Source organism: Cucurbita pepo, chromosome LG04 (genome assembly GCF_002806865.2).
Source record: "Cucurbita pepo subsp. pepo cultivar mu-cu-16 chromosome LG04, ASM280686v2, whole genome shotgun sequence".
Classification (NCBI taxonomy): domain Eukaryota; kingdom Viridiplantae; phylum Streptophyta; class Magnoliopsida; order Cucurbitales; family Cucurbitaceae; genus Cucurbita; species Cucurbita pepo.
In genome coordinates, this window is record NC_036641.1 from 11,395,120 (window position 1) to 11,413,589 (window position 18,470).

General features: G+C 36.8%; 3 protein-coding genes and 1 long non-coding RNA gene across 6 annotated transcripts; 2 read left to right on the forward strand and 2 right to left on the reverse strand.

Moving 5' to 3' along the window:
• Positions 1-717: 717 nt before the first annotated feature.
• Positions 718-1,254, forward strand: LOC111793366 (ethylene-responsive transcription factor RAP2-2-like). Its single transcript, XM_023675209.1, has one exon. It carries the CDS (start codon positions 718-720, stop codon positions 1,252-1,254), a length of 537 nt encoding a protein of 178 aa, XP_023530977.1.
• A 1,136-nt stretch (positions 1,255-2,390) lies between these two features.
• Positions 2,391-5,130, reverse strand: LOC111792385. The gene is made up of 2 exons (XR_002814792.1): positions 3,207-5,130; positions 2,391-3,098 (listed from the first exon to the last, which is right to left on the reverse strand). It is a non-coding gene; the product is annotated as an uncharacterized LOC111792385 (long non-coding RNA).
• Positions 5,131-6,268: 1,138 nt separating this feature from the next.
• On the forward strand, positions 6,269-7,120 carry LOC111792386 (probable calcium-binding protein CML15). The gene has a single exon (XM_023673795.1). The coding sequence runs from the start codon at positions 6,551-6,553 to the stop codon at positions 7,031-7,033; it is 483 nt and encodes a 160-aa protein (XP_023529563.1). The 5' UTR covers positions 6,269-6,550; the 3' UTR covers positions 7,034-7,120.
• A 725-nt stretch (positions 7,121-7,845) lies between these two features.
• On the reverse strand, positions 7,846-18,437 carry LOC111792387 (G patch domain-containing protein TGH). 3 transcript variants are annotated; one of them, XR_002814793.1, is made up of 17 exons: positions 17,947-18,437; positions 17,655-17,745; positions 17,482-17,576; positions 16,770-16,873; positions 15,863-15,924; positions 15,716-15,790; positions 14,637-14,785; positions 14,184-14,259; positions 13,996-14,079; positions 13,755-13,832; positions 12,631-12,781; positions 11,979-12,465; positions 11,016-11,306; positions 10,808-10,936; positions 10,213-10,425; positions 8,381-9,280; positions 7,846-8,231 (listed from the first exon to the last, which is right to left on the reverse strand). XR_002814793.1 is itself a non-coding variant. In XM_023673797.1 (17 exons), the coding sequence occupies exons 2-17, from the start codon at positions 18,079-18,081 to the stop codon at positions 8,498-8,500; spliced, it is 3,003 nt and encodes a 1,000-aa protein (XP_023529565.1). In that variant the 5' UTR covers positions 18,082-18,091; positions 18,187-18,437; the 3' UTR covers positions 7,943-8,497. The 3 variants fall into 3 exon arrangements, 2 of the variants coding, with proteins under 2 accessions (XP_023529565.1, XP_023529564.1); XM_023673797.1 differs by having other exon boundaries at positions 7,943-9,280; positions 17,947-18,091; positions 18,187-18,437; XM_023673796.1 differs by having other exon boundaries at positions 7,943-9,280.
• Positions 18,438-18,470: the final 33 nt, after the last annotated feature.

Below are 18,470 nucleotides of genomic sequence, written 5' to 3' on the forward strand. Positions count from 1 at the left end.
ATTAGTCCCATGGTTCAAAGATATCCTTCAACTTTTATCAATTCCAAAGATACCCATAATTTTTTTTTAAAAAAAATACTCTTGTCATCGGTGTATGGACAAAATTGTCAATACCCATTTCGTTAGTGTATAGACAGAATCATCAATACCATGTTTCAAAAATACCCTTATGTTTCAAAGATATCCTTCAACTTTTATCAATTCCAAAGATACCCATAATTTTTTTTATAAAAAATACTCTTGTCATCGGTGTATGGACAAAATTGTCAATACCCATTTCGTTAGTGTATAGACATAATCATCAATACCATGTTTCAAAAATACCCTTAAACTAATTTTGTTGAAAATACTCTTTTTATTAGTGTATGGACAGAATCGTTAGTACTATGTTTCAAAAATACAAAGAAAGTACTTTTATCATTAGTGTATGGATAAAATGGTTAGTACCATATTTCAAAAAATACGCATAAACTTGTTAAAAAAAAGACAAATGGGTATAAGCATAGGGCTAAATGCACATGATTTATTCCCAAACCGAAGGGAAAGAAACTCCCAATAAAACAACAAAGAAAGTCTTTTAATTTAGAGTTGGAAGCATTCTATAAATTCCTTTGCAGCCTATAATATGCAGAGGATGCTACTCTGCTGACACCTAGCTGCCAACCAACCCTCTCCTTTTCTTTCTACCAGCAAGCCAGGACTCGATTGCTGCCATTAATGGCCGCCACGCACACCTCCAATTCCCCTGTTCAACAACAGATCAGCCATGGGAGAAGAAGGTTCTTGGGAGTCAGACAACGGCCTTCTGGAAGATGGGTGGCAGAGATCAAAGTCTCCTCACAGAACCTCAGGCTATGGCTTGGCACGTTCGATAGACCCGAAGATGCAGCCATGGCTTATGACAGAGCTGCAAGGCTTCTCAGAGGAAGAACCGCAAAGACAAACTTCCCATGTGAACAACAACAACCTTCCTACTCCTTGTTTGGACACACCCCCAAGCTCCACCGTCTGATTCAACATGCCATCATCAAGAACAGAGCCCGTGTGAGATCATCAACGGCTCTTGATCATCAGCCATCGAGAAATAATAATCATAATAATAATAATCATAATAATAATGGGTTTATTGATTCGGTTGTGGAAGATACTATTTTCTGTTGTTCTAGTACGAATCGGTTTGGGAGCTCGAAAGTTCATAATTCCGTGTTTGTAGCTCCTTCTTTTAGCTCCAGAAGTGATGCTGAATCCATGTAAGCCTTTGATTTAGTGTTGTTTTAGTTCCTCTGAATAAGAATTTCCAATTTTTATTTTGTTTTATTCAGTTTTGGGCTCAAATTAATCTAAATTTTAATGCAAAAGTTGTTTGCACCGCACTTTCCAACGACAAGTGAGCTAAGCTAATTCGTTCTTACATCGTTACATCGCCTACGACCAAGCGATGTATGCTCGAGCCTCTAGCCTCAGTTTAAGAAGATTTTAGAAAACGTGAAAAAAGACATTGTATATGTAAACAAGAGAGTAACAACAACGACTCGCACCATATAACTTTTGAACTTTTGGTAGGGAGAACTTATGCTAATTTCATTAAAGCTGTCTAAATCATCCATATGCCTTCTTTCGTTTGGTGTTACCGTTTTAATTATATTAATGGTTCTTTATTAATGTTTTTTATACCATAATATATAATATGTTTAATTTAGAAACTTAATTTACAATTAATATTTAAGTTTAATTTTCAATAAGACAAAAAAAATTAAAAAATTATTTTTACTTTTAAAGTTGGACTAAAAATGTTTTATTAAAACAATAAAAATCACGTAAACAAATACGCAATCTACCGACATATTGATCAATCAATTATTTTTTTTTGATACGTAGAACATGGAATTCTAATTTTAAAATTTAAGACAAAAGTTGTCCCATAATGTCTGCGAAAGTGGGGATGATTTGGACAAAAGACACCATAGAAACAAGATGGCATTGTCAAAATAGTTGAAATAATTGGAAATGTGATGGCATAATAGTAATTTTCTTTTATCTTTTTATTGCATCGGTTCGTACTATCTACCCTCATATCATCCCATCACTTGTCACCATCCACCGACGTCGTTTTCGTTATCTCATCAATTATTGGCCCTTCCCAAATGAAAAATAAATATTTATTTATTTTTTGGTATTTATAAGGCCAAAACGGTGTGTTTTGATGATGTCGAGGAATTAATTCTTGTTTGGTTTTGAGGACAATTAACAAAATATTTTCTTTGGGTTAGTCGTCCATAACATTATGTAATAATTACTTTGTCCTCTTCTTGCCTTTTCCCATATAATTATCTAAATTATATTTTTATTAAATAAATAAATAAATCTGTCACCAAGCTATGCAGTCGTCATTTTCAAACGCAGTATCATGATATTGATGCATTCATTACTGATCTTAAGGGGAACTCAAGCCCCCGCCCGACTTCCTTTATTAACCGAACACAACTTGTGCTTAAGGGGAACTCAAGCCCCCGCCCGACTTCCTTTATTAACCGAACACAACTTGTGCTTAAGGGGAACTCAAGCCCCCGCCCGACTTCCTTTATTAACCGAACACAACTTGTGCTTAAGGGGAACTCAAGCCCCCGCCCGACTTCCTTTATTAACCGAACACAACTTGTGCTTAAGGGGAACTCAAGCCCCCGCCCGACTTCCTTTATTAACCGAACACAACTTGTGCTTAAGGGGAACTCAAGCCCCCGCCCGACTTCCTTTATTAACCGAACACAACTTGTGCTTAAGGGGAACTCAAGCCCCCGCCCGACTTCCTTTATTAACCGAACACAACTTGTGCTTAAGGGGAACTCAAGCCCCCGCCCGACTTCCTTTATTAACCGAACACAACTTGTGCAGAATCCAAGTTTGTTCAGCCATATACGACATTTGTGCATGCATGTTTAATCGTGTGCAACACAACATCGCATTTCATTGTCACCTTGCTTTTCAAGAACATAATCCATGTATCGTGATGTCCTCCCATGTCTCGGGACACATCGGCTAGCTTGGCGTGCTCGGACACATGAGAACTAGCATATGTGTTGATGATCTCGTCGAGACATCTCAAGAAGGGAAAAAAAAAACAAAGTCAAAGTGAGCATAGCTCGACTAATCCTAGAAACGTGTAAAAAAAAAAAAGATTCATTTGGGAGTTGTATTAGAAACTTCACCAGAATGATCATATCTGCTTGTTTTGCTTTACAAACATGAGTTTCAATGAAAGGAATCTGATACCTCCCTCCCCTGGCCTGGGCAAATTGGCACTTCACAAACTGTTACTTCCAACACAATAATGAAGGCTGAATAGCATGTCATCCATCAGCATCTTTCATTAAAGTTGCCCACTTTCCCCTAAACTGAAATGAAGCCATGAAAAGAACTACCATCATCTATGAAGAAAAAGACACCCCCCTTTTCAAATGCCACCATAAAAGCTTAAGAATTGACTGCTCTGGTTTTGGCTATCCCAATTCTCAATATTTCACAAGTGGAAACTTTTCTCTCTACTGAAAAGGAAAGTTTCTTCACACAAGGCATCAAAAACCCAGAATTGCAGTTCATAGGAATCTTGGAGACTAATTTCCAAATCCATAACCAGTGGAAACATACAAGAAACCAAATAATAAACCAATCATGGGATTTTTCCATCAAGACCTTTTATGCTTTCAACCATGTCAGGGATTCTTCTTTCATCATGTCAGGTAGAGATCAAATGGACAGGAAAAGACACGATCAGAGCCTACACAGCAAGGCATAAGCATAAACACCATAACACCATTTCCTGTTCTCTGATTTGCTTACAAATATATCCAAACAGCTAACTAAGAATGGTTCTATCCTATCTAAGAACATATAAGTCAGTAAAACGGATTTGGGTTGGATTTTAGAGCATGCTTGAATTGAAAAACAAGCAGTAAAATTTGGTTAACAGGTGAAGAAATGACAAAAGATCTGGACAGGAAACAAAAACTGAGTGTCAGGTTAAGAGCCAAGAGATATCATATGTTGTTCAAGAAAGATTACTTAATTAATCAACTGGAAGAATTATAGTTACTCTCTAGAAACATAAACAAGCACAAAAGAAACAGGTTATATCATCCAGTTAATTTGAATATAGCATTCCAATGAATCCATATAGAGCTGCAACCAATCCAAACAAGCCAAATTAAACTATAACTTGCTAACAATCCATTATCTGCAGGGAGTATGAACAACAATAATTCGAATCAAAATTAAGACTGAAATACAATTTCTCCTTCAATTTTCTCTAGAAGGAAAATCCTGATCTTCCAACAAGAAGCAGCAAAAGCAGAATGAGAAGAAAAAAGTGTTGAGCCCTTGCCCCCTTGACTAATTATCAAGATGCAGACAGAAACAGAAAGGGGTCCCAGATGGTCAAAGAAACGAAGCAAAAGAGGTTTTGCTTTCCCGGTTGTCCTAAATTTCTCCCCAAACAAAAGGAGGGAAAAATGATAGAGAGCGAGAGAGAGCGCTGGATGCAGAGGTTTATCGACCGGTTCGTGTTTTTGCGTTCGATTCATTACAAATCCCAAGAAGAGGTCGATGAACCGCTGCTTCCACTGACTCCACCTCCCATTCAATCAAGAAACGAAGAACAGATTAAAATAATAATAATAATAACGAAAGATCCAAATCAACAACGAACGGAAAAAGAAAGGCAGATCTAAAACACGAAAGACGAAAACGAGAGCCCATACGCATCTGAAAAGCTAAAGACTATTGAATGAGAAAGAGGGGAAGGGGGAAGGGGCGAAAAATGGAAGCGTCGCCATTGCCATCAATTGTAATTTGGGGAGTTCGAAGAATCGCGGAAAGTGCGAGAGTGAAATGGATGGATGGATGTGTAAGGAAAGAGGAAGAACGTGTGGGAAATTGGGAGTGATTATAAAGAGGACGAAGCGATGGAGATGATTGAGTGGGGCGGTTTTGTCGTCATTTTCAGAGGAAAGTGAAATCAATGGCTGAGAATGGTCGGGGAAGGGGTCGCCGGCGAGGAGCGAGAGGCGACGGCGGATTTAAGGCCGGAAGTAACGGACAGTCCAATAATTCTGCGTAGACGCCGGCTTTCGCTTTATGGCTAAAATCTAGATTCGGGTCCATGTTCTTTGTTTAATACGAACGTTTATTATATAATATTTAATATTTTAAACATTAATTTGAATACTTAAAATCTTCAATAATACAACCTTAATTAATTAATTAATTTGGGTTCATTCATCATAGTTGCACTCATTCTAAGACAAGTTGTGTACGTTAATATAATCATTACAAACAAGTCAATTAATTATTTACAAACAAGTCAATTATTCAGAGATTATACATAATTACAGTTATGTTAAAAGTTCATTTTACCACTATAATTATATATTTTATCTTAACTACCACCAACTTTCTACTGAACTAATCATAAACTAAGTCCTTTTGAAAGAGAGGATTATATCTCGTGAAATTATGTTTCCAACTTCCTATTTGGTTAAATACCTAGACATATTAAATAGGTTACAAAATTGTTTTCACCCATACAAATCAAACGACAACCCCTTGCAGACAAGAGATCACAACTCACTCAAGATTAAGATCGAGTTGCATATGATCATCATACGAAATATTAATCTTCTCCATTACGGGTTTATAAAGAGAGATTAAATATTTCAAGGTCAAGTTTTATACAAACTCATTGTATAAGATAAATCCACAATCATTATTAACAAAATTACAAAGTAGGTCACATGAACGGTGTTACTCAGATAAGACATTCAACATTATCCATATATTATAGACTCTTTAGATTATTACTTGAACATCAATCTTGGTATATGACGTTCATTTTATTTTAATTCACATAATATAATATTTTAAAATATCAATATAAGTATGGTCATAGTCGTGGATTTTTATCGAGTATAGTAATGAATGAATTCGATCGATAATCCAGCTAGACGACATAATCTACCCGTTTGACTCCCAAATTCATCTTATCGATTGTCGAATCACACCATCATATTTAGTATCTACTTTTCATTATGCGAAAGATAAACACGAACATAATTTAGATGCTCAAAATTAAAAAAGTGGTCAAAATTACGAATTTGGATTAGATTGGAGATATATCGATGAAGAAGACGAGGGGACAAAAAAGGAAGAGGAGGTTCCAAGAAAAGGGGGAAGAGTGAATGGATAAAATGATTTAAAAATAAAAATGAATAAATAAAATCTCTTAGAGACAAAATCATGAAGCTTAGGTGTGTACCAAAAATAAGGCCCCACCGACCCACACGGTTTTCTATTTTTGAGACCGTACAAAACCCACATCGCCACCGCCAGTTTTCTCTCCCAACTTCAAATAACCACCCTAATTCCCCCGCCATTCCTCTTCCTCCACCGTCGCCGTCGCCGCCGCCACATGTCACCGTTGCTTCCTCGCATATTTACATTTTCTCTGCGTCTATCAATCAATCGCATTGTTTCGGCATTGTGAAATCCCCTTCCAGATATGGCTGCACTCGCAGTTGAGCAGCTTAATCAATTGCGCGACATTTTTGCACGATTCGATATGGATTCCGATGGAAGTCTCACGATTCTGGAACTGGCGGCATTGCTCCGATCTCTCGGTCTCAAGCCCTCCGGCGACCAAATCCACGTTCTCGTCGCTAATATGGATGCGAACGGTAATGGCTCTGTAGAGTTCGACGAATTGGTAACTGCGATTAGGCCGGATTTCAACGAGGAGATAATGGTAAATCAGACGCATCTTCTGGAGGTTTTTCGTTCGTTCGATCGAGACGGCAACGGATATATAACCGCGGCGGAGCTGGCAGGCTCGATGGCGAAGATGGGACAGCCATTGACGTACAGAGAGCTAACGGAGATGATGAAGGAAGCCGATACGGATGGCGACGGCGTTATTAGCTTCAATGAATTCGCCTCTATAATGGCGAAATCGGCATCTGATTTTCTAGGGCTTGCAATCTCTTGATTAGGTCAGTATCGTTTCTTAATCTTCGATACCTTCGAAACTTGAAACTGTAATATAATTATCGAAAGTTTTCCCACTTCGATCTAATCTAATCTATAATCTAATCTATAATCTAATCAGCCAACACCACCGCCGTGATCTTAGAATGTTGTAATAACCTAGTGTATAATCATCGAAACTTTATGGACCTGATCAGAATGTGTGTGATCTTGACAAATTATAATTTGAATTTTGATCTTGGTTTTCCTAATAAAGATATTTTAAAGCGTCCCAGTATGTTTTAGGAATTGTTTTTTTGTACTTTCTTGTTCATTTAATACCAACTTTTGAACTTATGAACTATCAATGATCAAATCAAAGTCCAATTTTCTTTGTCTCTAAACAGAGGAGAGTGCTGAGAAATGAGTCTTAGTTTCCAAAAGTTCTATAATTATATTATTTTTCTACGAAAATGGATTTTCGAAGAACCCACCTTTGAACGAGGTGGAAAAAAGATGACGAAAAAACCAATTTATTTACTCGAATTCAATTTCGGGATAAGTCCTGATGAGCACATTACCACTGGTACTGGCTCAATCTCTCACTCTATAATGGTTGAACAAAAAAATAATAATAATTGTAATTGAATTATTAATATTTTAGGCTAAATTATAATTAAAAAAATTCTTGAACTTCGAAAGGAATCTAATATTTTAGACCCCTGAACAAAAAAATGACACAACAATGACATGAAACGACATAAAAATGATAATAATAATAATAATAATATCGTAATAGTACATGAGTGAAATTTGTCATCTCTTCTTCAAGGATGAAAAAATGGTCGATAAATTCGTCCTTGCCGTCCATTAATTAAAAAGAAAAACGTCCTCGGCCATCAACTATGCTTAAAAAAAACGTTCTCCATTCTTCCGAGTTTCAGCCGATCCTCGAACTATGCTTATAGATTCCAAGATGAGCCTACAAATTTCAATACTTATGTGCAGGCATCGAAGCCCTCTGTCACAATTATTAGTACATTCTCAGGATTGCATTTATTCATACAATAGAATAGGATCATAGTTTTCTAAGCTGAACTAGAAAAGAACTAACGAAGAGCCTCACTTGTCCAGAGGAAATTTTGGAAATTGCAGCCTCCTTGTGCGTCCTGAAGAGTTTCATCGCACCCAGCGCCGAGATTCTCCATGAACATTTGTAACTAAACAAAAACCACAAAAAGAAGTATGAGCATGATCCTTGTACAATTTAATACTGACCCGGAAATACCAAGAACAAAGCAACATCTGAACTTCGTTTCTTAACTAAAGGCAACACAAGTTTGAATGATTGATGAATATGTCCATAAACCTTGATAGTTTGATATCATGTACATTCCTAACTGGAAACGACAGCTTAAGTTAGTATTCTGGGAGTAGATCGTTGTTGCAGTTGCGAAGTGAAACTAAGAAAACAAAACCTCATTTTTCAATCTCTCCATCTATGTTTCTCTCTCTCAGATGCTGTACGATCTTTGCCAGAGCGATGATGATCTCTGGGTGAAGAATCTCTATGTCTGTGCTTGTGATGTTTTGAGTGTTTTCTCCGGCTCTTATTTTCTTGAGAAGATCCTTTCTTTCTATTTCTTGATCTTGAGTGTTCTTTAGCATGATAATCACTCGACTCACTATCATCTGAGTCACTACTTTTATACCTACGCCTCCTTGAGCGTTTTCTTCTCTTTTCATCTTCCGATGATGAGCTGTTGCTACATTCACGATGAATCTCAGCTCGCCTGTTATGTTTTCTATCCTCCTTGTAAATCTTTTCTTCATTAACTTTACTTGCATTTTTCCCGGAAGAACTGGTCTCCATAAATTTACCATCACTTCCAGCGGAGTTATGATTGATTTCATTGTCTTCTTTTCTGCCACTTAGACCAAGTTCCTTGGTGCCTGTTTTTCTGTGTTCCGATGGAATCCCAGTGGATGATGGGGTGGGATAAGTCTTGTTTTCAGTCGAAAGGATATCAGTATTCTGTTCACCAATAGGCACAACTTCTGTCTGAGGAGCTGCAGTTTGGCCTTTCTTTGATGGAGGCAGATCTGGAGGCACTTCCAGACCAAGTTCTTTACCCAAAGATTCCAGAAAGTCACCCGCAATCAAACGGTTTAGTGTTGTATTAGCCACTTCAACTTTCTTTTTAGGATCTTCGGCTTGCTTGAGAGTTGATGTACTCTCTTCGTCCTCAGACTCATCAGAGAAAATAGCCTACAAAAAATTTACAGGACCAGGTCGTTAGAGAGAGGTCAGTATCATGTAAAACCAACAGTAGAAGTATGCAAAGCCGAATTTAACATTTAGGCAACCTATGAGTTCAGCCAGGCGGGCAAAGAAATGATAGAGAATGCAGGCAAAGAAGTAGATACAGTTCACAAAGTATGACTTTAAAGAGCACAAGTTGTGGGATTGAAAAGAGGGGAAAAAAAATCCTTTGTTTAAGAAATAGTATAAGGTTTGCTAAAACAACTGAAGCACGAAAGAGAGCATAGATATAGCTCACGGTCAGAGAGTGAGAGTTCCAGACATCCCCATAAACTCGAAGATGTAATTTTCCAAGGGAGAAGAGATAAACACGTTTTCTGTATATTAATATTTAATTTGCAAAGAAAATTAAAACACTCCGGGGACAAAAAGCGCTAAGCAGAACGGTCTTGGCTCAACTTCAGGGTGGTGTATAAAGATGAAGCTGATATAGAAAAGGAAAAAAGGTTGAACATCATATGCAAACCAGAAAGATCTTATATCCGATATCAAGAGGAGAGAAATAAAACTGGTTGATAGAGAGAGGAATAGGAGGAGTATGAATACGTGAAGAAAGGGAACATTTCGTACATATAGATTTTTCTGCTCTTGTTTATTTTGTATAAAGTAGCAGTGACAATATATGGCTCCTAATGGAAAAAATGCCATGCAAGTTCCTCGCACCAGTTTTATTTTTCCCTTATGACAAAAAACTAAGTTAGTTAAGAATAATAACAAGGGGAAACTAGACCCCCACATTTTCCTGGCAATTCATTACAGAGATGTGCTTTCTGTGTAAATGTATACAAAAAGTAAAGATAGGAAAAGAATAAATGGCGATCGCCTATCCTTAAAAAACCAAGAAAGGAAAATTCTACGTCAGAGAACAAAAGATGCACCTTATAGAGATCAACGGGCCGATCAACACATTCAACTTCTATTTCCTTTTCATTCACATTTCCGGATGCATCTTCGTCTTTTTCTTCAGCATTTGATTGAGGTGATGGAGTAAGGGTTGAGGTTAAAGGTTCTTCGACCTTTGTCGACTTGACAGAATTTGAAGTGAAAATAAGTGTATCCAACTTGCTCCTCATCCTAGGAGCTGGTGGTGGCTGCAAAAGATTTATTCAATATTTGTATAAGTTACACAATGAGACACGTACAATTCACACCATATCAGAAAGCAGGGAATAAAAAGGACCAAGAAAAACCAATTCATGATCCAACGAATGAATATGTAGTTGAACAAAGGACAGCATTGAAGTCACAATCTGATTTATTAGCTGGAGAGAAATGTCTTTTATCCACCAAAAGATAATAATAATAAGAGAATTTATTTTTAAATAAAGATTCCCTAAGCCACTGAGCAAGTTACTAGTTCGTAATGGTTTAAGGCTGCTGTTAATGTTTTTTAGAAAAAGACAAATGAGAAGAACTTTTTAGGCTCCCAGACATGCACATTTAGAAACAAAAGAAGGAAAGCCAATGCAGCACCTTCCCCATGTAGGGATCAATGAGATCAAACCGCTTGCACAGAATAGGAGCAGGACGCCACTGATATTCTTCCCGTTTTGGGATCATTTTCTCCACGACTAAACCTTCTACTTTCGGATCTTTCACTTCCTGTTGAAGTATTGTCAGTTAACAATGAAAACCCTGGGTCATAAATGCATAAGAAAGCACAACAGCACCTTGTACACACCTCTACACCACCAGAAGTAAACCGCATTCCTCCAGTAGCTAAAAAATCCACAAAGTGCTCAGCAGAGAGCTTAGCTTCTTTCAACCCTTTCCCTTTCCCTTTCTCAATTGCCTCTGCAGCAGCCTCGAAGTCCAAGCGCTCACGTGCACGAGCAGCTTCTGACATGTTAACAGCTACAACTGGAGCAGCAGCGCGCAGGCCTCCTTGGTACTTTTCCTTTAAAAAAAGCTCAAATCTTTCTTGCTTTGCTGGATCATCCTCAAAAGGTTTGACGACCTCTGACATCCCACCCTAGAATTCATAATATTCAAGATATTATGAAAAATAAAAGTGAATTAGTTCAATTAGCCATAAACTAAATATACAACAGTCATAAACAAAATGAAGAACTGTTTCGAATGAACAGTTACTGTAATTTTGATTCAAAATTCACAGTTTATCTGTAATGTAAAAATTTTCTTTTACAAACTTCAGTATATAATGGTATTTTCGTTATATTAACATGTAAGAAAGGGGAATAAAACTATAAATAGATGTCAAACTGGTGTGGGAGCTTCAACGTGAAGATATGTTGGAATGAACAGTTTCCTAATTTCTAGAACTCAAGGACACAGTTGTACATCCTATAAAACAGATCTTGTTCAAGTAAGGTCACTGAAAACTTTCCTAATTAAACTACCCAAATTCTAGATTCACAGAAAGCAAATTAAGTCTTATTTTTTGCAAAGAAGGATTTTTTTTTTTTTTTTCTTTTTTTTTTTCTTGAACTGAATAGTATTCTTCGTAATACAACAGAAAACCCCCACACTTCTTTTTTTTCCTTTTCGGCAGAAAATTATAAGTATGACGTATAAATATGCCTCTTCCTATGTTTCTTACATTGTAACTCAGCATTCTGGTCCAGTTTTTTTTTTTTTTTCGGGGGGGGGGGGGGGGGGGGNAGATTAAGTGTTGGCTACTCACAGATGATGTAGGTTTAGTAAATGTATCTGAAAGATTGTATTGGACATGGACGCCATCAGAAGCAGCAGGTGGATTTAACTCTTTAGAGCTTCTTGCCAAAGGCCTTTCATGTAGGATTCTTCCACGACTTTCGGCTGTCATCTTCTCCACGCTTGGAGAATATTTATCATTAAATTGATGCTTAGGTTGGTCCATGCGCTTCATCTGCTCCTCCCATAGCTTCCTTGAATAATACTCATGACCAGTTCCTCCAGTAAGAAAACTGAATAATGTGTTCGACTTGTTTTTTTCTCTAGAGAGATCCTCAAATAGTTTTCCACAGCGAGCAACCAAAGTTGCTACCCCTTCAATTAGAAGTTTTAGATTATTATCATCAGGAGGTGGAACATCGACGGGAGGGGTATCAGCAAGCTTATAGCCACCATTGAGAGGCCCCGCAAATTTGTGGCGGGGTATAAAATCCTTAGGTATTACTGGAGGATCAAACCTGAAAAATAAATAGAGAAATAAAGGTCAAAAGGACAACATGTAATGTCCACAATGTTTTCATGTTTCAATAGATCGTGTATACTACTCAAATTGATACATCTTTGAATTTTTATATAACTATATTCGACTAACACAAGGAAATAAAATCATGTCCTTTTAGCACCTCTCCAACTGGTAGTCAGAGTTCGATGGAACTCTAAACCCAGGCAATACACCATCTACTTTTCTTTCAATCAACTTTTGTTTACCATCTGTAATCAATTTAGAAGGTGGTTCATCGTCTTCTTGTACGTATGTTTCCTCAAACTCATAACCTGCCAACAAAAATCAATAAGAAAACCACAGAAACATTGCAAAAGTTCAATGTATATGACAAGATTATATGATGAACTGACATATTTTCAACCGATACATCACATCAAAAACAATAATGTTACCAACATGAACATGGTGAAACTTAATACATTAAAAAGAATGGTGCTCATCGTCAAATTCTCAGTAATTTCCACTCTTAATGAGGTAGCATGCTATTTAATCTAGCAATGGAAACCGGATGGGGCCAAGGATGGGATGGGGTATTCCTCGACTTGAGAAATGGGGTCAGGGTGGATCCCTGTGGGGTAAGTCTTGTCTAGCAGATTGTTCTCATCTAAATAAAAAATAGTTAATCATTAACAAATATATAAAAGTATATTTTTTTAATCTAAAAAAACTCTTTTCATTATACTATTTTAAATTGAAATAATTAGTTTTTAAGAACATTAATGTCTTTTTTTTTTTTTAATTATTTAACTAGAAAAATGTATATATCTACACACCTTTTCAGGGTTGAAAATAAATAAGGGATAGGGTTAATTTGCGGCAGGAAATGTGTTCCTTGTCAACATTCCCATTTTTAACCAAGACTGCTTGCCCTGTTTGGGGTTTTTGCCACCCTAATCTAATCTTATGAACATACGATATATTGAACTACCAAGGGGTAAGATGTAAAGCATTAACTAGAGGTGAAAAAAATTAAATAATAAAACTAAAAACTGTTGAATTGGTATGGTACAAGTAAAAGATTGCAATGACTCAAAGACTTGATTAAAGCACCAAGTAAAAAGCTCGTCCAAATAAGAAAGTAATCATCCATCCATCTTCAATCTTATAGGAGCACCCCAACTCTTCATTCACAAATTATCGTAGTATCATTGAACTCCACAATCATAGTGATGATTAGAAAAGAACCAGTATCACATGACAACGAGGAAGGAAGATAAACAACAAAACTGTTCACATACTGACCAGAGGTATAGACATCCTCATCTTCGACATCAAGTTCCTCAAGTGCACCAATGCCAAAGCCAGAAGCAACCCTCTCAGCTGATTCAGAGAAGTGAATGATTCAGAACCATTGAAAATTTGTATGCCAAAATAAATAAATAATAAGTTCAGATAAATGCAACCACACTGAAGGCAAACAAAACATATTAAAAAGCAATTAGAACACTTGAAGTGAACGCAAGTGATGAGGTACAGAACTTACTCCTAAAGCCAAAAAGATTATTTTTCGTGGAGAAAACTTTTCCATAACCTTCCTGTTTCCCAGCCGCACGTGCTCTTTTCTTTTCTAAATTAAAAAATAATAAACATTATCATATAAGAAAAAGAGAGTCAACATAGAATTAGTTGTCCAGTAACTTATTTGACAAAAGTTACAAAATAACTAAATACCCCTAAACTCAGGTGCATGCTTGAAAGGATCAAAACCTAAACCGTGCAGATCCTGTTTTGGGTTGATCACATAAACCTGTTTTAGGAGGAAACAACAAGAAAACAAAATTCTTATCCTCACAAAAAAACCTAAAGCCAAAGGCCATTTGAAACAATGTTAACTAAATGCTAAGAAAATAGAAGAAAACCAACCCATTATCATGTTTAATGAACATTTTACAATTATTCTGACTGAGTGCATAAGAAGTCTTCAGTATGGTTATAAAAAAAAATTATTTCTCTATGGATTTCTGTTGAGGACTTGAGTGTCCTAAAAAATCATCATTATTTTTCTTTGTTCAGATTGGATATCCCTTTCATCTTTAATCATTAAAAAACTACCAAAAACACTTTTCCATCAGAACCACAACCCACTAAATAACTAGAAAATAGGGGCACAAACAGTTGTCTTACTGGCGTGCTCTGAGAAGACGAAATATCACCCTTGGCAGGTTGAGGAGAAACACCATCATCATCCTGAAATGATTCAGAATTGTGGATCTCTGATTTGGTATCACCTGTAGAAAATGCTAGAAATGCTTTTCGAGCATCTCTTCGAGCATCTGTCATGAACAAGTTATGGTAGTTATAGTATAGCTGTTAAATAACAAAAAGTGACTGGAGATAAGAACATGTCATCACAGAGAAGAAAATACAAACACCACCTCAAAAAACCCAAGTGAAATTACACAATTTTTTTCCAGGTAGCCACTGTCATAGCTTCATCTCAAACGTTAAGTCGAAACACAAAGGAAAAACTTAACCAAGCATAGACAGAGTATTAACGTTCCGAAAGCATTTGCAGAAGTACAACCAGGCTGTACATTGACCAAGTGTGCACAAGATAGCTAACAAGGTAAAGTTTTTTTTATCTTAGTTGTTTGTCTTGAGTGCATTAAAATACTGCCAAAAGAAAGTGTAGAGAAGGTTTCCCTCCCTGGCCCAGAGTCCAAATTGGCGTGCTTTATGCCAGAACAGTATCAAGACTCAAAACTTCCTTTTTCTTCTAGTGTCCCTTCAGTATTAAAGTTAAACGATGGAACGATAAGTTTTGCATGGATTGGATTTTTTACTCTGAAGTGGCCGACTGTGTGAAACATATATTACAAAAGCACAGCCTAGAGGCCAGGTATACGAAGCCCCACCACAAAGACCTAATGCAAAAAACACTTCGGATAAAGGTCTATAGAAAACAGCATGGCTAGCCCAAAACGTGCAATGTCACGGAAGCTATAAAAAGAACTTTTCGCGTCTTTGAAGATTTTCATTTCTTTTTAATCTTGTCTATAGTATTAGAAGCAAGCTAGATCTAACTTCTTTCTTTCTTTCTTTTTTCTTTTTCTTTTTTTTTTTTTTTTTTTCTAGTAAATATTATAATGTTATNTAAAAAATACTTAATTGGATAACAGGTTACTATATAGCAACACACACACGCACAAAAAAACCCAGAAATACAAAAGTATGTACATGTGATACAGTGAGGGAAAATATACCATAGAGGGAATTAGCTCTTGAGTCCTTTATTGCACGTCCATGGCGCCATCCCATCTTTAATAGTAACTTCACACCTAATCAATATATTTGCTGCTTTAATAAATAGGGGCTTGGTTTAAATAAATTTTTAAGTCTCTCAAACCAACCTATGGATTCTGCAGCTGGAACAACTAATTCATCAGGAACAGGTCCAGGAATTGCAGATGGCCTGAAAACATAAAAAGTACTTTCAAAAACAAAAGTTCATAATGAATGAAGAAAGAAAAATAATGGGCTGAAACAAACTTGAGATAAACAGAAAAGTAAAACTTAGCCACATCTTACCAACATGCAATCATAACTTAATTTTCTACACATTAACAAAATCAATCATTCTGGTATCTCCTCTGTTATCTCTTTGACAAACATACAAGCGCCAACCATGTGAGACAAATCTCTCTCTCACACAGTTTTTCACACAAACTTTGTCCTAAAGAAGATGGGGTGAGGAATAAAGAGAGAGAGCTAGTATTTATGTAAGATCATAACACGTGCTACACACGTTTCAATAAAAGAATGACATTTGTTTTAACAGGAGGGTCGAATGGCAAATAATTCAAAGAACAAGGTCTAGTTGATAGATAAAAACCAAAGAGTCTAACAGAACGACAAACAAGATACAAATGGACTTTCTGCTTTCTGGGCAAATTTACATAAATTTCCAAGCCAATATTTTGTTCTATTACTCAGAGAAGGATACTTATGCATATTAAATACTACTGAGTAAAAATGATGATGAAGATATTTGGAACAAAATATTTAAAACTGATTAAAACAGATGTGTCAAACACCAATGTAATTACAGTTTATCAAACTTCACAAATAAAGAACGATCAGGCATATATCTTGGATGCATCCCAGTAACTTGGTCACGACAAAACCATGTCATCAACAAAACCCAGCTTTCCAGCCCCAAGCCAAACCCACTCTCAAAGAACAAAAAAGAAAAGCCAAACAAAAGTGAAAACTACAGAACTATTGCATGGGAATTAACAATGTAAGTTAATAGTTAACCTCTGCTGTTGCTCCTTTTCAGCTTGTTTGCGAGCAAGCTCTACTGCTGTGAACCCAAATGTATCAAACTGGAAAGATGTCCCCAGGCCTCGACCTTCCAATTCCTAAATGAAGGATCGAGGGGTCAACAACTTATGGTCTATATAACGTATGAATTAAGAAGAAACACACAAGATCATAGACTGAAAAATTATGACTACTTGAGATGTGGCCAAGAAGTAAATAATATAATGCATATTTCATTTAGCAAAGGCATCAATGCTTCAAATGTCAAAGAAGCAGCATGAAGGGGACGGTGATATATTTTCTTTTAAAAAGACAAAAGCAACTTTCCAAGTTGAAAGCCTGAAGTGCCGGACAAGTTATTTCCATTCAATCCAAATCAGATACTGGATGATAAGATACTAGTTGTTTCCTCAAAAAGTGCTACCTTGAATGCACTGACAAGCACAGTTGTTTCAAATTTCAAGAGTAACCAGTTCGACTTCGTACATCATTGAAATGGTTTCTTAACTATACTGACCATTTTCCCAGGCCTATATTTGAGTCTATCTGGACTAGAAAAAGTAGTTAAAATTAGACCGTTCCTCGACAGCAGTCTCATAACACTAGAAACCCTTAGGAAAGCCAACACAAATGGAGGGGAAGTTGCCCCATCAGTCTCATTCATACATTTAAACTTGTTTCTACCTAAGGGTCAAATGGAACATACAGTTTTTTCATCTTCGTCTAAGAAGTTTAAAATGTTTTGCTGCTTGACTTCAGCTCTATTCTTTCGGGATGACGTGAATGACTGTGGAGTCCAACCTGCACATTTTTTAAAACTAGTGAACAAAACTTATGTAATTAGATCGTAGTATTAATGAAATATACTTGTTTGCACACCTTCTTTTGAGCCAACTGTGTTGTAATGGCCAGCCGAAAATCCACCTGTGAATGCCCCATGAAATCTTCTACGCCCTTCCTCGTCTCTAACCTAATGACAATTATAAACAAGAGAAGAGGGATATTACCAAACGGCTCTGCGATCATTTTGGCTAAAAATTACACGAACATAACTATATTATTTAGTCTCCACGAACTCAGTATACAAGATCAAACTCAGTATCAGGTGATTGATGCCAATTTCTTTACTTCCACAAGAAGCAGGGAGTACGGAATCCAAAATGAGTAATACCTCTTGTTTCCAGGAAGGCAGGCTTCGCATGGTACCAGAAGCGTCAGCCACAGATTTCTTTTTACGGCTGTTGATCTCTTCCTCCCGCTCGATCGGCGTTCCATAGAAAACGAAATCTTCTTCGTCCGATTCCATGAGTTTTCAACTTTCAAAACAAAAATTGAAGAAAGGCAACAACTAATGCGGTGTTGAAGAAAACAGATCCTTGTAAATGAAGATTGGGGAACTTATTGTGGATACATTGATGTTGTGGACTTCCGAGTTGCAGAGCAACGAAGCCTCTTCCCGCGAATTGCAGAAGAAGGTGATCGGACCTGGGGTAGGGCGCGCGCTTGTGGGATGATAAAGAAACCGACTCGTAAAGTAGGTGCCTCACAGTTCGATTGCGATTGGCCGTTTCTGGTGAGGGTGAGGGTGACGGTAGGATGAGGAAGCTTACACAAATTCTGCTCACCTCCGAGTTCTTCGTCCAGTTTTTTTTTTTTTTTTTTTTTTTTTTTTTTTTTCCTTCTTAGGTCTTTGGG